Source organism: Fukomys damarensis, unplaced genomic scaffold (genome assembly GCF_012274545.1).
Source record: "Fukomys damarensis isolate Sample0158 unplaced genomic scaffold, DMR_v1.0_HiC HiC_scaffold_37, whole genome shotgun sequence".
Classification (NCBI taxonomy): domain Eukaryota; kingdom Metazoa; phylum Chordata; class Mammalia; order Rodentia; family Bathyergidae; genus Fukomys; species Fukomys damarensis.
Window position 1 is genome coordinate 8,408,130 of NW_022900949.1, and position 15,980 is coordinate 8,424,109.

General features: G+C 49.9%; 1 protein-coding gene across 1 annotated transcript; it reads left to right on the top strand.

Annotated features, from left to right (window-relative positions):
* The first annotated feature begins 139 nt into the window (after positions 1-139).
* On the top strand, positions 140-7,983 carry Mydgf (myeloid derived growth factor). The gene is made up of 6 exons (XM_019209073.1): positions 140-160; positions 774-824; positions 5,687-5,748; positions 6,065-6,146; positions 6,915-6,987; positions 7,563-7,983. Exons 1-6 carry the CDS (start codon positions 140-142, stop codon positions 7,640-7,642), a joined length of 369 nt encoding a protein of 122 aa, XP_019064618.1. The 3' UTR covers positions 7,643-7,983.
* Positions 7,984-15,980: the final 7,997 nt, after the last annotated feature.

Here is a 15,980-nt window from a genome sequence, read left to right on the forward strand (position 1 = left end):
CACTGGGGCAGGGCGGCTTACTGAGGGATGGGGCTTCGTGGGAGGGGGGCTTCCGGGGAGGGGGCGTGGTCTCGGCCTCGCGCCTGCTCACCTGTCACCTTCGCAGGGCTTCCCCGAGGCGCCTGACCCTGGCGTGGGGATGAAGGGGCTGGGAGCCCCGGTGGCCGCAGGTCTGTGCCCCTTACGTGGGGCCAGCGCACGTAGGCGTAGCCCAGGCTGGCTGGAAAGGCCTCTTCCTCGCTTCCCTTTCCTTCTTTAACTGTTTCCGTGGTTAACACGTGTTAAGTTCTTCCTTAGATAGTGGAGTGGTTTGCCAGGGGCGTTATTGGTAGAGCCATTTGACAGATGAAGAAGTAGCAGCAGCTCAGGAGGTTTTCGTTTTCAGAGGGGTAGTGGCACCCACCTGTAATCCCAGCCCTTGGGAGGCTGAGGCAGGAGGATTCCTTCAAGTTTGAGGCCATTCGGACCTACATAGGGAGAACTTTTCTCAAAAAACACCACCCCACCCCCACCCAAAAGAAAAAAACCAAACAATTTTCTCTTGTCCAGGGCCCCAGATGTTCAAATCCAAAGCACCATTCTACCTCTCGTGGACTGTTTATAATGACCCTGGAGCTCACTGAAAGGAAGGGAATGGGCAGGTAGCTTCAGGTCTTGGCCTTCAGGAAGATCAGCAGGATCTTTTTCTGCTGCTAATTCTGCAGGCCCTGAGACCCTGTACCTTTGGCCCTAAGGATTATCTCCTACCAAGCCTTTTTTCTCCCCTTTTCTAGGACAAATTTACCTGTACATTCACTTACGCATCTCAAGGAGGGACCAATGAGGTGAGTTGTGCAGAATCTCACACGGCTTCCCTGCAGAGACGCTGTCCAGGGAACGGTGCGCCCTGGGCACGGCAGTGGACGCTCATCGAACCACTCTTGCTTAGCCAGAAGAGGACAGTGCTCCAGTTAAACAGCAGCAGCACATGCTGCCCTTTTTCTTCCATGGACCAAAAGGAACAATGTGGAATGTGATTCTGCTGTCCCCTTCGCCTGTGTTAAGGTTGTATTCATTTTCTCTGTAACAAAATCCCACGAGTAACACCGTGTACGTCCTGAGCACTCTTGGGAGGCTGAGGGAGCAGAAGGATCCCAAGTTCCAGCCCAGCCTGGGCAACTTAGCTAGACCCTGTCTCAGAATAATAAAATCCGGCCTGGGGATATAACAGCACCAAGGCTGGGTTCTCTTCCCATTACTGTGGGGTTTTTTTGTTTGTTTTGTTTTTGTTTTTTTTGAGACAGGGTCTTGTTATATAGTTGAGGCTAGCCTGGAACTTAACTGTGGAGCCCAGGCTGGCCTCATACTCATGGCGATCCTCTTGCCTCAGCCTCCCAAGTGCTGGGATCACAGGTGTGTGCCACCATGCCTGCTTCCAGTACAGTGTTTCTGTAAAAGACCCTATGTATTGTTTGACAGTTCCTTTTTTAAACAATTGCTTCCTTTTATATTTATGTATTTTGAGGCAGGATCTCCCTATGTAGTTCAGGATGGCTTTGAACTCACAGCAGTCCTCCTGCCTCAGCTTCCTGAGTGCTGAGATTATGAGCGTTCACTTCCCAGCCTGGTTCTGTCTGACAGTTCTGCAGGTCAGAGTCTGGGCCTACTCAGTAGAACTCCCAAGTGCCATCCCTCAAGACCCTTATCTGTAGCCTCTGGGGAGACCTCTTTCCAATTCTTCAGACTGTTGGCGGAATTCAGTTCTCTGCTCTTGGAGGTCAAGATTGTGTTCCTTGCTGGCTGTTGTCTCCAGCTGGTTGCAAGAGAGAAAGTAAAGTGATGCCATGTTAGACAGCCGGGCAAGGTGCATGCTTGCCAGCTTTTAGGGGACCTCATGGCTGGGAGAGCAGGTGGCCTGGAGCTGAGGACAAGGAACCAACTTCTGTTTTGTTTTGTTCTGATTTTTGGTTTTTTGAGGCCAGGTAGCACCTGGAGTTCAATCTGTCCCTGAACTCAGTATGCATCCCAGGCTGGGCTCTAACTCGAAGCGCTCCTCCTGCCTCAGTCTCCCGAATGCCTGGCTAGGAACCAAATTGTGCCACACACCTTGGTTTGGTCCTGTGAGATCAAGCAAAGGACCCAGTATGCCAAGCCTGGCCTCTGCCCTGCAGAACTGGGAGCTCAGAATGGGCGAGGTTTGTAAGCTGCTTCATTTGTGGTACTTTGTTATACAGTATTGTGGGTTGAGAGGTGGCCCTCAGAAAGATGTGTTTATGTCCTCAATCCCAGAGCCTTTGCACAGGGCCTCATTTAGGAAAAGCATCCGTGTTGGTGTGGTGAAGACAGCATCCTGGAATTTCCAGGTGGGCCCTAAATGGATCGGCCTGAGAAGCAGGGAAGAAGCTGGGTGTTCGGTAGCACACACCTGTCATCGCCCTCCAGGAGGCTGAGGCAGGAGAATCACAAGTTCCAGCCCAGCCGGGGCAACTTAGCAGCTCAGCAAGAGCCAACCTCGCAAGAAGAGTTGGGGGTGGAGCTCAGAACAAAGGCTCTGGGTTCAGTCCTCAGTGCCACAACGAAAAAAGCTCTGCAGTGGAGCTGGTCATGCACAGACGGATACAGGGACTGGAGTGACGTGACCACAAGCCCAGGGATCTGGGGTCACCGGAGGCTGGAAGAAGCAGGAAGGCCCGTGCCCTAGAGCCTCCAGGGGAGTGCAGCCTGCAGACCCCTGATTTGGGGCCGCCCCTCTGGAGCCGTGGGGCATGAACTAGCGTCATTCGCTGCCGGATGTGGGCTGGTTCGTGGCAGCAGCTCCAGGAAGCCCCTCCGATGTAGCACCGCGACGGGCGCCGAGCGCAGGATGAGTACCTGGATTACCCTAGAGCTGCTGCTCACAGAGTCCAGAGAGGTCAGCGGCTCAGAAGGGGCACAGCCACAGACAGACCTGGGCCTTGTGATGTCAGGAAGGGCACGCGCCCATGGAAGGGGAGGGTCTTTATCGGGACCAGACGCCAGGAAGCACTGCCCTGCTCCAGCCGGTCCATTGCGACGCAGAGTCGAGATGGAGCCCCGCAGGGCTCTGACCTTGGACACACTCCCGGGAGCTGCCACTGCCTCTCCGGTCAGAAACTTCTGGCGGTGCCAGGACTGGGCTTATCCCCCGGTGCTGGGGATGCTAGGCACTGCAGGTGCGGAACAGTGTCTCCAGCTTCGTCCCCAGCCTCGACCCACTCTGTGCCAGGAGCTTCCCCAGGGTGACAGGCGTGGGTGATGTCCCAGACAGCTGCTGGGGACCAGCCACACGCTTGGTGATGCCTCTCACTGCAGCATGTGGCTGGTAACCAGAATCCTGTGTCCTTGACAGCCGACGTGCTGTGACCAGGGTCTGGACGGGTTCTTTGTAGGTCAGCGGGCCGTTTAAGGTGGCAGCACCGGGAGAGGCTGCACCTAGGCCCAGGCCCAGGCCTGCTGTGTTGGCCCTCAAGGAAAGATTTCCAGCGAGGGCTCCCCAAGAAGCGAGGACCCGGCCCTAGGTTTGTGGCTGAGTGTGACACACACGGGCAGCTGAGTGAGAGGCTCCAGGGCAGGGGAGGCAGAACTTAGTCCTTTTTAAAAACTTTTTTTTTGTAGACTGGGTCTCGTTGAGTCACTAGTATCCCAGGCTGGGTTCAAACGTGGGATCCTCCGGCCTCAGCCCCCAGGTGCCGGGATGACAGGCGTGCGTCACCACGCCCAGCATGAGCTGTCCTCCTCAGCTCTGCTTCTTGGAGGTGTCTGTCAGGCGCCCTGAGCGGTTGGCAGCCATGGGGAGAGGACTGTTTGCGTGAGGCCCGGCCCTGCAGTGCCGTGCACAGTGTGGGGTGCAGGGAGGTGTGGCCGATCTGGGGAGCACGGTGCCGGGTTAGGGTTCATCGGCCCCCTGCCCCTGGACCCCGGCACCCCACCCCTCAGCCTGCTGCACCTCCCGGGAATGACATGGGGCCTTGCAGACTCAGCTGGAGATGCTGAGGCAGGGCCTTTCCTGCTCGCAGGCACGTGGGCACAGGCCCTGAGGACGCCATATGCTCCGTGAGAGGCTCCAGACACGGAGGACACAGCGTAGACTGCAGTGGGTTCAGTGCTTCTGGACTGAGCTGGACAAGAGAACCGAGTCAGGAGGAGGCAGCTAAATTCTTCTGTGAAATAGGAGGAAGCCTGATGAGGTGGCGCACGCCTGTTATCCCAGCTGCTTGGGAGACTGAGGCAGGAGGTTCACCAGTTTGAGGACAGCGTGGGCAGATTAATGAGACCTTGTCTGCAACAGAAAATGAGAAAAGGGCTGAGGGTGCAGCTTGGTGGTACCCGTTTCTTCAGCGTGCAGGAGGCCTGGGTTCCACTCCTGGCACTACAGAAAAAAATAAATAAATAAAGAATTGGTGGGCCAGCATCTTGGGCCTGCTGTTTCTTCAGTCTTCTGACTCAGAATAGCACCTCCAGTGACATCTTTTTGAGGGGGGTACCGGGGTTTGAACTCCGGATCTTGTGCTTGTGAGGCAGGCGGCCGCACCACTGAGCTAAATCCCTGGCCCCCAGCGACCTATTTCAAGGAGGTCATTCTTGGCAGTGGGTCAGGTCAGGGGCCCAGGAGCCCACAGTACACAGCTGGCTCTCAAAGGTTGGGGGGTGCTGTCCCAGCTGGGTGCAGGACATGCTGTAACTGTGGTGACAGAGCCCCGCGGACTAGTGCATCAGCCTGGATGTGGTTGGTCCTTAAGAAAAAATAATGGGCACAATATTTTCAAGATTATGTGGATCTGGATCTGTTTTTGTGGATTGAGATTCTGATCTACCCCAGAGAAATGGCATTTCTTTGATCTTAAGAAGTACAGTAAAAAAAAACTGCTGGTGTAGCGCATGCCTGTGATCCCAGCACTCAGGAGGCTGAGGCAGGAGGATCCCCAGAAGTTCCAGGCCAGCCTGGGATACTTGGGATACCTTATTTCAAAAAAAAAAAATCGAAGAAATAAATAACAACGGGCTGACATGCATGCGCCGTGTGTTTCACCCACCCAGTTCTGTCTTAGCAAAAGGCCCCAGAGCCAAGGTGAGCAGGCCGCCCTCACACCTGAGCCCCCCAGTGACTGCTCTGAGGCCACCGTGAGGTTCAGAGCACAAAGACTACTCAGAGGGGTGCCTGGTTTTGTTGTGTTTTGTTTTCTTCTCTTTTTGCAGTACTGGGAATGGAGCCCAAGGCCTTTGCACTGAGCTGCATCCCTCACCCTTTACTATTACTTATTTTGAGACGGGCTCTAAGTGGCGCAGGCTGGACTGGAACTTGCAGTCCTCCTGCCTGAGCCTGAGTCATTTTGATTGCGCTGTGCCAGCCCCCACACGATGTGTCCGCAGCAGGGTCCCTGACCCGAGGGAGCGAGCTGGACGTCTTTCCTGGTGTCACAGAACTATTCCTGCTCCCGATGATTGGGCGGGTTCTCCAAGCGACCCCATGGCCCTTGGCGACCGTGTGGAGTGGGTGAGGTCCCGGCCCCTGGGGGAGCCAGCGCTGAGCTGGACTAGAAGACACAGGAGAGCCGGGATTTAGCTCAGTGGTTTACCAGCTGCTTCATAAGTGCAGGGACCGAGTCCCAGCCTTCAGAGCAGAGGTGAGTCCTGCAGTCTTGGGGAGCCTGCAGCCGAACCCCACTTACCCCTGCCCTCCTCTCTCCAGCAATGGCAGATGAGTCTGGGCACCAGCGAGGACCACCAGCACTTCACTTGCACCATCTGGAGGTGAGTGCAGCCCGTGGGCAGAGCGGTCCCCCCTCTGGGGTGCCCTCCGTGTGGTACAGGCCCTGTCCTTTTCCTGGCCCAGTAATATTCCGAGCAGGACTGTGCGTGCTCGGATCTCTCGGGCTGGAGCAGGCAGGGAGGCCTGAGGCAGAGGTCTGGATGCTGCCGGGCTGTTTAGAAGTGAGGCAGCCTCGGGGAACTGGCCATCAGTGGGACTGGGGGAGGGGAGGGGAGTGGGGGACACGGCTGTCCCCCAGGGTGGGGACTGCCCTTTAGGGCAGGGCTCTCCAGACTCAGAGCGCTGCCTCCCTTGCAGGCCCCAGGGGAAGTCCTACCTCTACTTCACCCAGTTCAAGGCTGAGGTGCGCGGCGCTGAAATCGAGTACGCCATGGCCTACGTGAGTCCAGCTCTGCGTGGGGGGCTGGGGGCTGGATGTCGTTCCGAGGCGGGGCCCGCACTCCCGGGCTCTCAGCCAGGGCACTTTCTTCAGACCCGGCAGCGACTCTGCTGTCTTCCTTCCCTGAGGCCCCAGAGCCTGGTGCCAGGATAGGAGCAGCCCCCACCCTGCCCTGCGCTGAGTTTAGAAACAGGGAGTGACTGCTGTTCATCCAGGTTCAGCTGGGGAAGGAAACATGAAGAGATTCATAGCTGCCAGGCAGAAAGACACATGCCTGACATCCCAGGTACTCAGGAGGCTGAGGCAGGAAGGTTCCCAGTTCAAGCTCATACTGGGCAGTTTAGCTCAGCGGCACCACACCTACTTTGCAAGCTTAAGGTCCTGCATTCAATCTCTGGTACTGGGAAAAACTAGGTGTGGGTGTGGCTGGAATCCCAGAGTGCTGGGGTGACACATGCATGGCCACGCCTGGCAGAGTCTGAAGTTTTATTTTTAGGGGATTTTTTTGGTACTGGGGTTCGGACTCAGGTCCTAACACTTGTGAGGCAGGCGGCAGAGCCACTGAACTAAATCCCCAGCCCAGTTTTTAACAGATGACTGAGGTAGCTGAACCAGCTGCTCCTGTTGCCTCCTCTCCCAAGAGCGCAGGAAAGTCACTGGGACTTAGCGGCTCACCTGGCATTAGTGCCCCTCTGGGGAGTGGACTGAGCGCTTCTGTTCCCAGCTGGACGGTGACTTCCAGTAAAGGCTCTGCTTGTTCCCTTCCAGTCGAAAGCTGCATTTGAAAGAGAGAGCGATGTTCCCCTGAAAAACGAGGAATTTGAAGTGACCAAAGCAGCAGGTTGGTAAAGATGGATCATGGAGCTAGAGTGTGGGGACTGAGGTCCGTCAGCCCAGTTCTCTGGGAGGCCGAGGCAGAAGGGTGTAAATCCCAGCCTTGCCTGGACAATTTTAGCAAGACCCTGTTGCAAAATAAATGAAAAACGGCACTGGGGTTGTACCTCAGGCAAAGGCCCTGGTTTCCACGCCCAGGACCCTCCCAAAACATTTCAAAGGTCCTTTCCAAGGTCCGCCCCTTGGCGCTGCCTCACCTGATCGGTCCCCGACCTCGTCATCATCGCTTTGTCCCTCAGTGGGGTCAGCGCCCTCGTGGCCCACTCACCCCCTGGGCCCCAGAGCTCGGCTCTGCCGCACAGGACCAGGCCTTCCACACGTGGCTCTTGGAGGATGCTTCATGTAAACCACCTCACAGCCTGTCACCTCTGCCCCTCTGTCGCCATCCCGGTCCACTCTTTCCCCACTGCTGACCTGGCGCAGTGACCAGGGCCCATCCCACCTTGTGCCCCTGTGGCTCCCACCAGCCCCAGCCCCAAGACCCTGCCTGTGTCGCACGCTGACTGTCCTTGTTCCCCGCAGTGGCCCACAGGCCTGGTGCCTTCAAAGCTGAGCTGTCCAAGCTGGTGATCGTGGCCAAGGCAGCCCGCAGCGAGCTGTGACCAGCGGCAGCGCCAGGAACACTGACGGGTGGCTGGTCCCTCAGAGACCCTTGGTGTCCACTTGCACCAGGGGCCCTGTTCAGCTGGCGGCTGCGTGCAGAGAAGCCGCTGCCCACCGTGCTTGTGAGCTGTGACCCAGCTCTGTTCCTCGGCCTCCACACAGCGAGGTGGACCAAGGACACCCTGTGATCCTGAAGCCAGCCCAGGTCTCCAAGGGCCCTGCCAGGCCCCGGGACCCCCAGGACTCAACCCTGCCATCACCCAGGGGAGCTCCTTTGAAATGAACTGGAAAGACACCAGGTGTTCTTTCATATTTAAATAAATAACAGAAAAGAAAAGAACCACCTATCAGGCCCTCCTGGGGGCTGTGAGGCTCCTGTTGAGACACTGCAGACTGACCGCTCCCCTCCTTGAGCCCCCAAGTGGCCACCAGGTCACTCATGGGTTCCACAGTGTCCCTGTACAGACTGCACCAGTGGCAAGTGCCTGAGGGCGGATCCACTTGGTGCTTGGTTTCGTTTTTTAAAGTTGAATTGTGGCAGGACAGCTCTAAAACCCCAAACAGCCAGGCTCGGTGGTACACGCTTGACACCTGCTCCTCATGAGGCTGAGGCAGGAGGAGCACAAGCTTGACCCTGTCTCAAATAAAAAGGGTCAGGGATGTATCCCGAGTAGTACTGGAAAAACAAGGCCCCACTCCAGGAGGGCAAGATGTGAGGAGATGGCAGCCAGCGCGTTCTCCCAGCCCCACATCATGCTGAAGAGAGCCCTCGCTTTTATTTAAATAATTCTCTGGTGGTGCTTTGTTTTGTTTTTATTTTTTAATTGAATCTCAAATTTACAAAACTGGGCAGACTAGATGGCCCAGCAGGGATCGAGGACAGTTACATTGGTGATCTGGCCAGCAGTGGAGGGCACAAGGGTTCATCTGGGGTCAGGGCTTTTGGGATGTGGGGATGGGAGTGATTGTTACACCCTTTAGGAATTGTTTTTTCTTTTTTTGGTACTGGAATTGAACTCGGGTCCTTGCATTTGGGAGGCAGGCAGCAGAACCACTGAGCTAAATCCCCGGCATGATTATTCATATCCTTTAGACTTCTCTTGGGCCAGGGATTTAACTCAGTGGTGCCACCACCTACTTTGCAAGCACAGGGTCCCGAGTTCAATCCCTGGTACCAGAAAAACAAGACTTCTCTCAGGCTTCTTTTCGTTTTGTTTTGTTTTGTTTTGTTTTTTGAGACAGGGTCTCACTGTGTAGTTGAGACTGACCTGGAACTCACTATGTAGCCCAGGCTGGTCTCGAACTCACAGCGATCCTCCTGCCTCAGCCTCCCTAGTGCTGGGATTACAGGCGTGCACCACCACGCCCAGCTTCTCTCAGGCTTCTTGCTAGGAAGACATTCACACCTTTCCTGGCCCTTTTCCGAAGAACTGCACAACATTTTCCCCCAAACTGCTCCTCACTGTACAGCCTGATAGGTGCGCACTGAAAATTCATTGCAGATGGGCCATCGTTCCAGTGAGTACGATCAGACTCCGTTCCCTGTAGCGAGCTGGTGTCCAAATAATGAGAGCTGTCTGCTTTCGGTTTCAAACAGCCTTTCATGTAGGGCATGACGTTGGGTTACAGTGACCCATCCTATACTCTTCTACTGTAAATTTCTAATTTAGCGTAATAGCTGGCTATGCATGGAGTAGCTGTGCCTGGGGGATACAGGAAGCAATGTTGGTGTTTACCCATTTGGAGCAAGGTCTGCACTGCAAGTGTGCAAAAGTGTCAAACCAGGATTTTTACCGGCACGTCTACCTGAGCATCATGAGGGGTAAAATGCACCCACACCACTCTTCTGTTATGTAAACGTGTATTTTACCATAATGGACCCGGAAGTGACTCACAGTAACTGTACCTGGGGGAAGCTAAAGCCAATTTGTCCACCCACTCGGCAGCCAAATGGCAAGGCGTGTGTAGGAGCCCAAAGCAGCAACAGGTTGAGTTTTACTGCGCATTTAGGGTTTGTCTTTTTAAAAACTTGATTTTTCTGTTAAAACTAGCCTCACTCACTTCAGTGGTACATGAAAAACCAAATTTGCAAGGTTCTCAGGAGGTCAAAGTGAGTCATCAGATTACTCCTGCATGAATGAGGATGATACTGACCTTAACGTTGGCCACGTGAGCCATTTGGAGCAAGAATTGACACACACGGGAAATGCAGGCCTTCCCGATTCAGATGACAAAACAGCAATTTGAGGTTGGTTTGTTTTTCAGTACGTATTTGACTAGTCACACAACCGGATGGAATAAGGCAGTGTTAGAACTGGGCCTGAAAATCCAGTGATCTTGGCAGGGGAAAAACCTATCGGTTGGAATGCCAGCACTACCCTTCAGTGTTGGAAATTGTAACATGAAACCACAGGATGTTGTGAAAGGCACAAATGCTGATAATACAAGTAAAATGCTCTGTATGCACCAATAGTGATACTGAAAATGTCGTTATGCTGACACCTTACTAGCTGAATTGAAAGCACTTAGAGGTCTGCTGTACCTAGCAGGGCTTTCTCATGATAATTGCAGGAATGTAAAAGATTGAGCAGCCACGGGCATGGGCTTGAAGTTTGTAGAATAACAAATGACAGAAGATTTGGTTTCCTTCAAAATGCCCTGAGTTTGGATGACAAAACTACCCAACAAGAAAAAAATAATTGATAATCTCTCTGCTTTCTCTTCATTGAGAGATTAGTGGTAATTACTAATTCACACACCATCTGAATACGAGAGTACTGATGAACATCTTGCAGCATTTGATGATTGTCGTAGCTTCGGGCAATATATGTTGAAAAAACCTTCAAAACGTGGCATAAAACTTAATGCCCTTGTAGATGCAAAGATTCGTTATGATTTCAATTTAGAAATTTATCGTGGAACTCAGCCACAAAGTCACTATTTGTCTAGTAATAAACCAAATGATGCTGTAACAGAATTGTTGCTCCCATCTCCCAAAATTATCAGAATGGGACATTTGGCAATTGGTTTACCAGTTTCCAGTTGATGTTATGCAAGATGTCAAGTATCTCCTACAAAAAGCCCAGGAAAGCAACGCATGCTGTCAATGTAAGCAATACGTGTGCATGGACTGTGCTATTGTCACGTGGGAAAACTTCCTTAGGTGTGATAATTGAAGAAAAGATTTTTGTCCCCCAGTACCAAGGATCAAACTTGGGACCTCGTGCATGTGAGGCAGATGCAGTGCCACTGAGCTAAATCCCCAGCACCGATAAAGATTACTTTTTTGTTTATTTGTTTTTTGAGACAGGGTCGCACTGTGTAGGTGAGACCTGGAACTCACTGTAGTCCAGGCTGGTCTAACGGAGATCCTCCTGCCTCAGCCTCCTGAGTGCTGGGATTACAGGTGTGTGTCACCACGCCTGGTTTAAAGATTATTTTTTGATAGAGTTCTGGAGGTATTTTCATTATAGCACAAGTGGACCAGTGCGGGAATTATACACAGGAACAAAGCAGAAATTCCAAATGAAATGTTGCAATTTCAAAACAATTGTTAGTACAACCTTTGGATTTCAGAAAGATATAACATCAACCTTGTATAATGGCAAAGAAAAACTAGTACTGCTGATGTCAACATTGCACCATGATGTTAATATTGATAAGGAGGGGCTGGGGATTTAGATCAGTGGTTCCGCCACCTGCTTTGCAAGTGCAAAGTCCTGAGTTTGATCCCTGGCACCAAAAACAACAGCAAAAATGATAAGGATGGGACCAGGAATTTAGCTCAGTGGTTTTGCCACCTGCCTTGCAAGCTCAAGGACCCGAGTTCGATCCCTGGCACCAAAAAAATTTTATATATATTTATATGGAAACCTGAACAAAATGGAAGCCTAGGATACGAACTTTCTACAGCAAAACAAAAGTCAGGGTAAATGTAGATGAGTTATGCAGTGACTATAATTTCACTCAAAACCCTGGCCAGTGGTGGTGTTTTAATCCTGAACATGGCATAAATAGTTCACAAAGAAAATAACATGCAAACCAGCACGCAGAAATTCTCTGGGAGGTTGGTACCAGAACTCATAAGAGATCACTTACAGCAGAGAAAAAGCAATGTTTCTTTCCATGGAATTATGAAAAAAAAAAATTGTGGACCATACTGGTAAGCTGTAAGGTGAGCAGGCAGGCATAACATCAAAAAGGCCTACTACAACAGGAAAACCAAAAAGACATCAACTGTGCCCTACAAGACAGGACAGGAAAACAGAACATACATGCTATCAGTGTAGGCAGTACTTGTGCACGGAGCATGGGGTTGTCATGTGTGAAAACGGCCTGGGTGTGGTGATTGAAGTAGATTTTTGTTGTTTTGTAACTCTCAGGCTTCTTGCTAGGAAGACATTCACACCTTTCCTGGCCCTTTTCCGAAGAACTGCACAACATTTTCCCCCAAACTGCTCCTCACTGTACAGCCTGATACGTGCACACTGAAAATTCATTGCAGATGGGCCATCGTTCCAGTGAGTACGATCAGACTCCGTTCCCTGTAGCGAGCTGGTGTCCAAATAATGAGAGCTGTCTGCTTTCGGTTTCAAACAGCCTTTCATGTAGGGCATGACGTTGGGTTACAGTGACCCATCCTATACTCTTCTACTGTAAATTTCTAATTTAGCGTAATAGCTGGCTATGCATGGAGTAGCTGTGCCTGGGGATACAGGAAGCAATGTTGGTGTTTACCCATTTGGAGCAAGGTCTGCACTGCAAGTGTGCAAAAGTGTCAAACCAGGATTTTTACCGGCACGTCTACCTGAGCATCACGAGGGGTAAAATGCACCCACACCACTCTTCTGTTATGTAAACGTGTATTTTACCATAATGGACCCGGAAGTGACTCACAGTAACTGTACCTGGGGGAAGCTAAAGCCGATTTGTCCACCCACTCGGCAGCCAAATGGCAAGGCGTGTGTAGGAGCCCAAAGCAGCAACAGGTTGAGTTTTACTGCGCATTTAGGGTTTGTCTTTTTAAAAACTTGATTTTTCTGTTAAAACTAGCCTCACTCACTTCAGTGGTACATGAAAAACCAAATTTGCAAGGTTTTCAGGAGGTCAAAGTGAGTCATCAGATTACTCCTGCATGAATGAGGATGATACTGACCTTAACGTTGGCCACGTGAGCCATTTGGAGCAAGAATTGACACACACGGGAAATGCAGGCCTTCCCGATTCAGATGACAAAACAGCAATTTGAGGTTGGTTTGTTTTTCAGTACGTATTTGACTAGTCACACAACCGGATGGAATAAGGCAGTGTTAGAACTGGGCCTGAAAATCCAGTGATCTTGGCAGGGGAAAAACCTATCGGTTGGAATGCCAGCACTACCCTTCAGTGTTGGAAATTGTAACATGAAACCACAGGATGTTGTGAAAGGCACAAATGCTGATAATACAAGTAAAATGCTCTGTATGCACCAATAGTGATACTGAAAATGTCGTTATGCTGACACCTTACTAGCTGAATTGAAAGCACTTAGAGGTCTGCTGTACCTAGCAGGGCTTTCTCATGATAATTGCAGGAATGTAAAAGATTGAGCAGCCACGGGCATGGGCTTGAAGTTTGTAGAATAACAAATGACAGAAGATTTGGTTTCCTTCAAAATGCCCTGAGTTTGGATGACAAAACTACCCAACAAGAAAAAAATAATTGATAATCTCTCTGCTTTCTCTTCATTGAGAGATTAGTGGTAATTACTAATTCACACACCATCTGAATACGAGAGTACTGATGAACATCTTGCAGCATTTGATGATTGTCGTAGCTTCGGGCAATATATGTTGAAAAAACCTTCAAAACGTGGCATAAAACTTAATGCCCTTGTAGATGCAAAGATTCGTTATGATTTCAATTTAGAAATTTATCGTGGAACTCAGCCACAAAGTCATTATTTGTCTAGTAATAAACCAAATGATGCTGTAACAGAATTGTTGCTCCCATCTCCCAAAATTATCAGAATGGGACATTTGGCAATTGGTTTACCAGTTTCCAGTTGATGTTATGCAAGATGTCAAGTATCTCCTACAAAAAGCCCAGGAAAGCAACGCATGCTGTCAATGTAAGCAATACGTGTGCATGGACTGTGCTATTGTCACGTGGGAAAACTTCCTTAGGTGTGATAATTGAAGAAAAGATTTTTGTCCCCCAGTACCAAGGATCAAACTTGGGACCTCGTGCATGTGAGGCAGATGCAGTGCCACTGAGCTAAATCCCCAGCACCGATAAAGATTACTTTTTTGTTTATTTGTTTTTTGAAACAGGGTCGCACTGTGTAGGTGAGACCTGGAACTCACTGTAGTCCAGGCTGGTCTAACAGAGATCCTCCTGCCTCAGCCTCCTGAGTGCTGGGATTACAGGTGTGTGTCACCACGCCTGGTTTAAAGATTATTTTTTGATAGAGTTCTGGAGGTATTTTCATTATAGCACAAGTGGACCAGTGCGGGAATTATACACAGGAACAAAGCAGAAATTCCAAATGAAATGTTGCAATTTCAAAACAATTGTTAGTACAACCTTTGGATTTCAGAAAGATATAACATCAACCTTGTATAATGGCAAAGAAAAACTAGTACTGCTGATGTCAACATTGCACCATGATGTTAATATTGATAAGGAGGGGCTGGGGATTTAGATCAGTGGTTCCGCCACCTGCTTTGCAAGTGCAAAGTCCTGAGTTTGATCCCTGGCACCAAAAACAACAGCAAAAATGATAAGGATGGGACCAGGAATTTAGCTCAGTGGTTTTGCCACCTGCCTTGCAAGCTCAAGGACCCGAGTTCGATCCCTGGCACCAAAAAAATTTTATATATATTTATATGGAAACCTGAACAAAATGGAAGCCTAGGATACGAACTTTCTACAGCAAAACAAAAGTCAGGGTAAATGTAGATGAGTTATGCAGTGACTATAATTTCACTCAAAACCCTGGCCAGTGGTGGTGTTTTAATCCTGAACATGGCATAAATAGTTCACAAAGAAAATAACATGCAAACCAGCACGCAGAAATTCTCTGGGAGGTTGGTACCAGAACTCATAAGAGATCACTTACAGCAGAGAAAAAGCAATGTTTCTTTCCATGGAATTATGAAAAAAAAAAATTGTGGACCATACTGGTAAGCTGTAAGGTGAGCAGGCAGGCATAACATCAAAAAGGCCTACTACAACAGGAAAACCAAAAAGACATCAACTGTGCCCTACAAGACAGGACAGGAAAACAGAACATACATGCTATCAGTGTAGGCAGTACTTGTGCACGGAGCGTGGGGTTGTCATGTGTGAAAACGGCCTGGGTGTGGTGATTGAAGTAGATTTTTGTTGTTTTGTAGAGTTTTATTGGTATTTTCATTGTAGTTCACACAGGTTTTTTTCTGATATTGTCTTTTAGGTTTTGTAAGCAAGTACACAGCTGATGTGAAAAGTTGGTGTTTATCCAAAATGCTCAATACATACTAAGAATTTAGGGCCAGTGATTTAAGGCTCACTGGCACTGTGCCTGCCTTGAAAACACAAGGTCCTGAGTTCAATCCCTGATACCAAGGGGGGGGGTAGAAAGACTTTAATACTTTATTTTATTGATATTTTATGTCCCTGTTGACTACACTTTGTATAATATGAAAACCTCCTGACAAAACATCGAGACCAGTGAGTTGTCAGGGACAAAGGCCAGGGAAGCAAAACCCGGTGCCGTCAGAGGCACACACAGTGGTTTGTGCATGGGACATGCCATTGACGTGTGAAGACTGCCTAGGGCGTGATAATCGAAGTAAAAGATGATTTTTTGGGGGGTAGAATTCTATTGACATTTTCATTGTAGTTAGTATGGAGATTTCTGTTATTTTTTTAGGCTTTGTACATCCAAAAACAGTTGATGTTGAACATATGCTTTGTAAAAATAATATTAAAAATTCAATACTTTTTTTCCTGTTAAGTATTCATTGTTTAATATAATAAAACCCATGGGAATAAAAATTAGTAATTCATCAAGAGAAATATTCTGAAGAATAAACGTGGGTGTTATACACCCACAGTAATGTGCCTTTAAGATAAAACTGGCATTATGCCCCTTAAGATTAGCCTTTGATTTAAGCAATGGGAAGCCTGCCTGGGCAGGGTGGGACAGTAGGAAGAGGGACTGTTGGTGACAGAAAGCTTTTGGCTTTTGAAAGAGCAGAAGCTGGGTGTAGGGGCACACGCCTGTCATATAGCACTCTGGGAGGCTGAGGCAGGAAGATCTCAAGTTCTAGTCTAGCCTAGGCAACTTAGTGAGACCCTGTCTCAGAAAGAGTT

Bases quoted from the DNA above. Each gene is read 5' to 3' on its own strand.
- Mydgf (XM_019209073.1), top strand. From the start codon at position 140: ATGAAGGGGCTGGGAGCCCCG. The intron at 5,749-6,064 runs GTGAGTGCAGCC...CCTCCCTTGCAG, and splicing joins TTCACTTGCACCATCTGGAG to GCCCCAGGGGAAGTCCTACC. The intron at 6,988-7,562 runs GTTGGTAAAGAT...TGTTCCCCGCAG, and splicing joins TGAAGTGACCAAAGCAGCAG to TGGCCCACAGGCCTGGTGCC.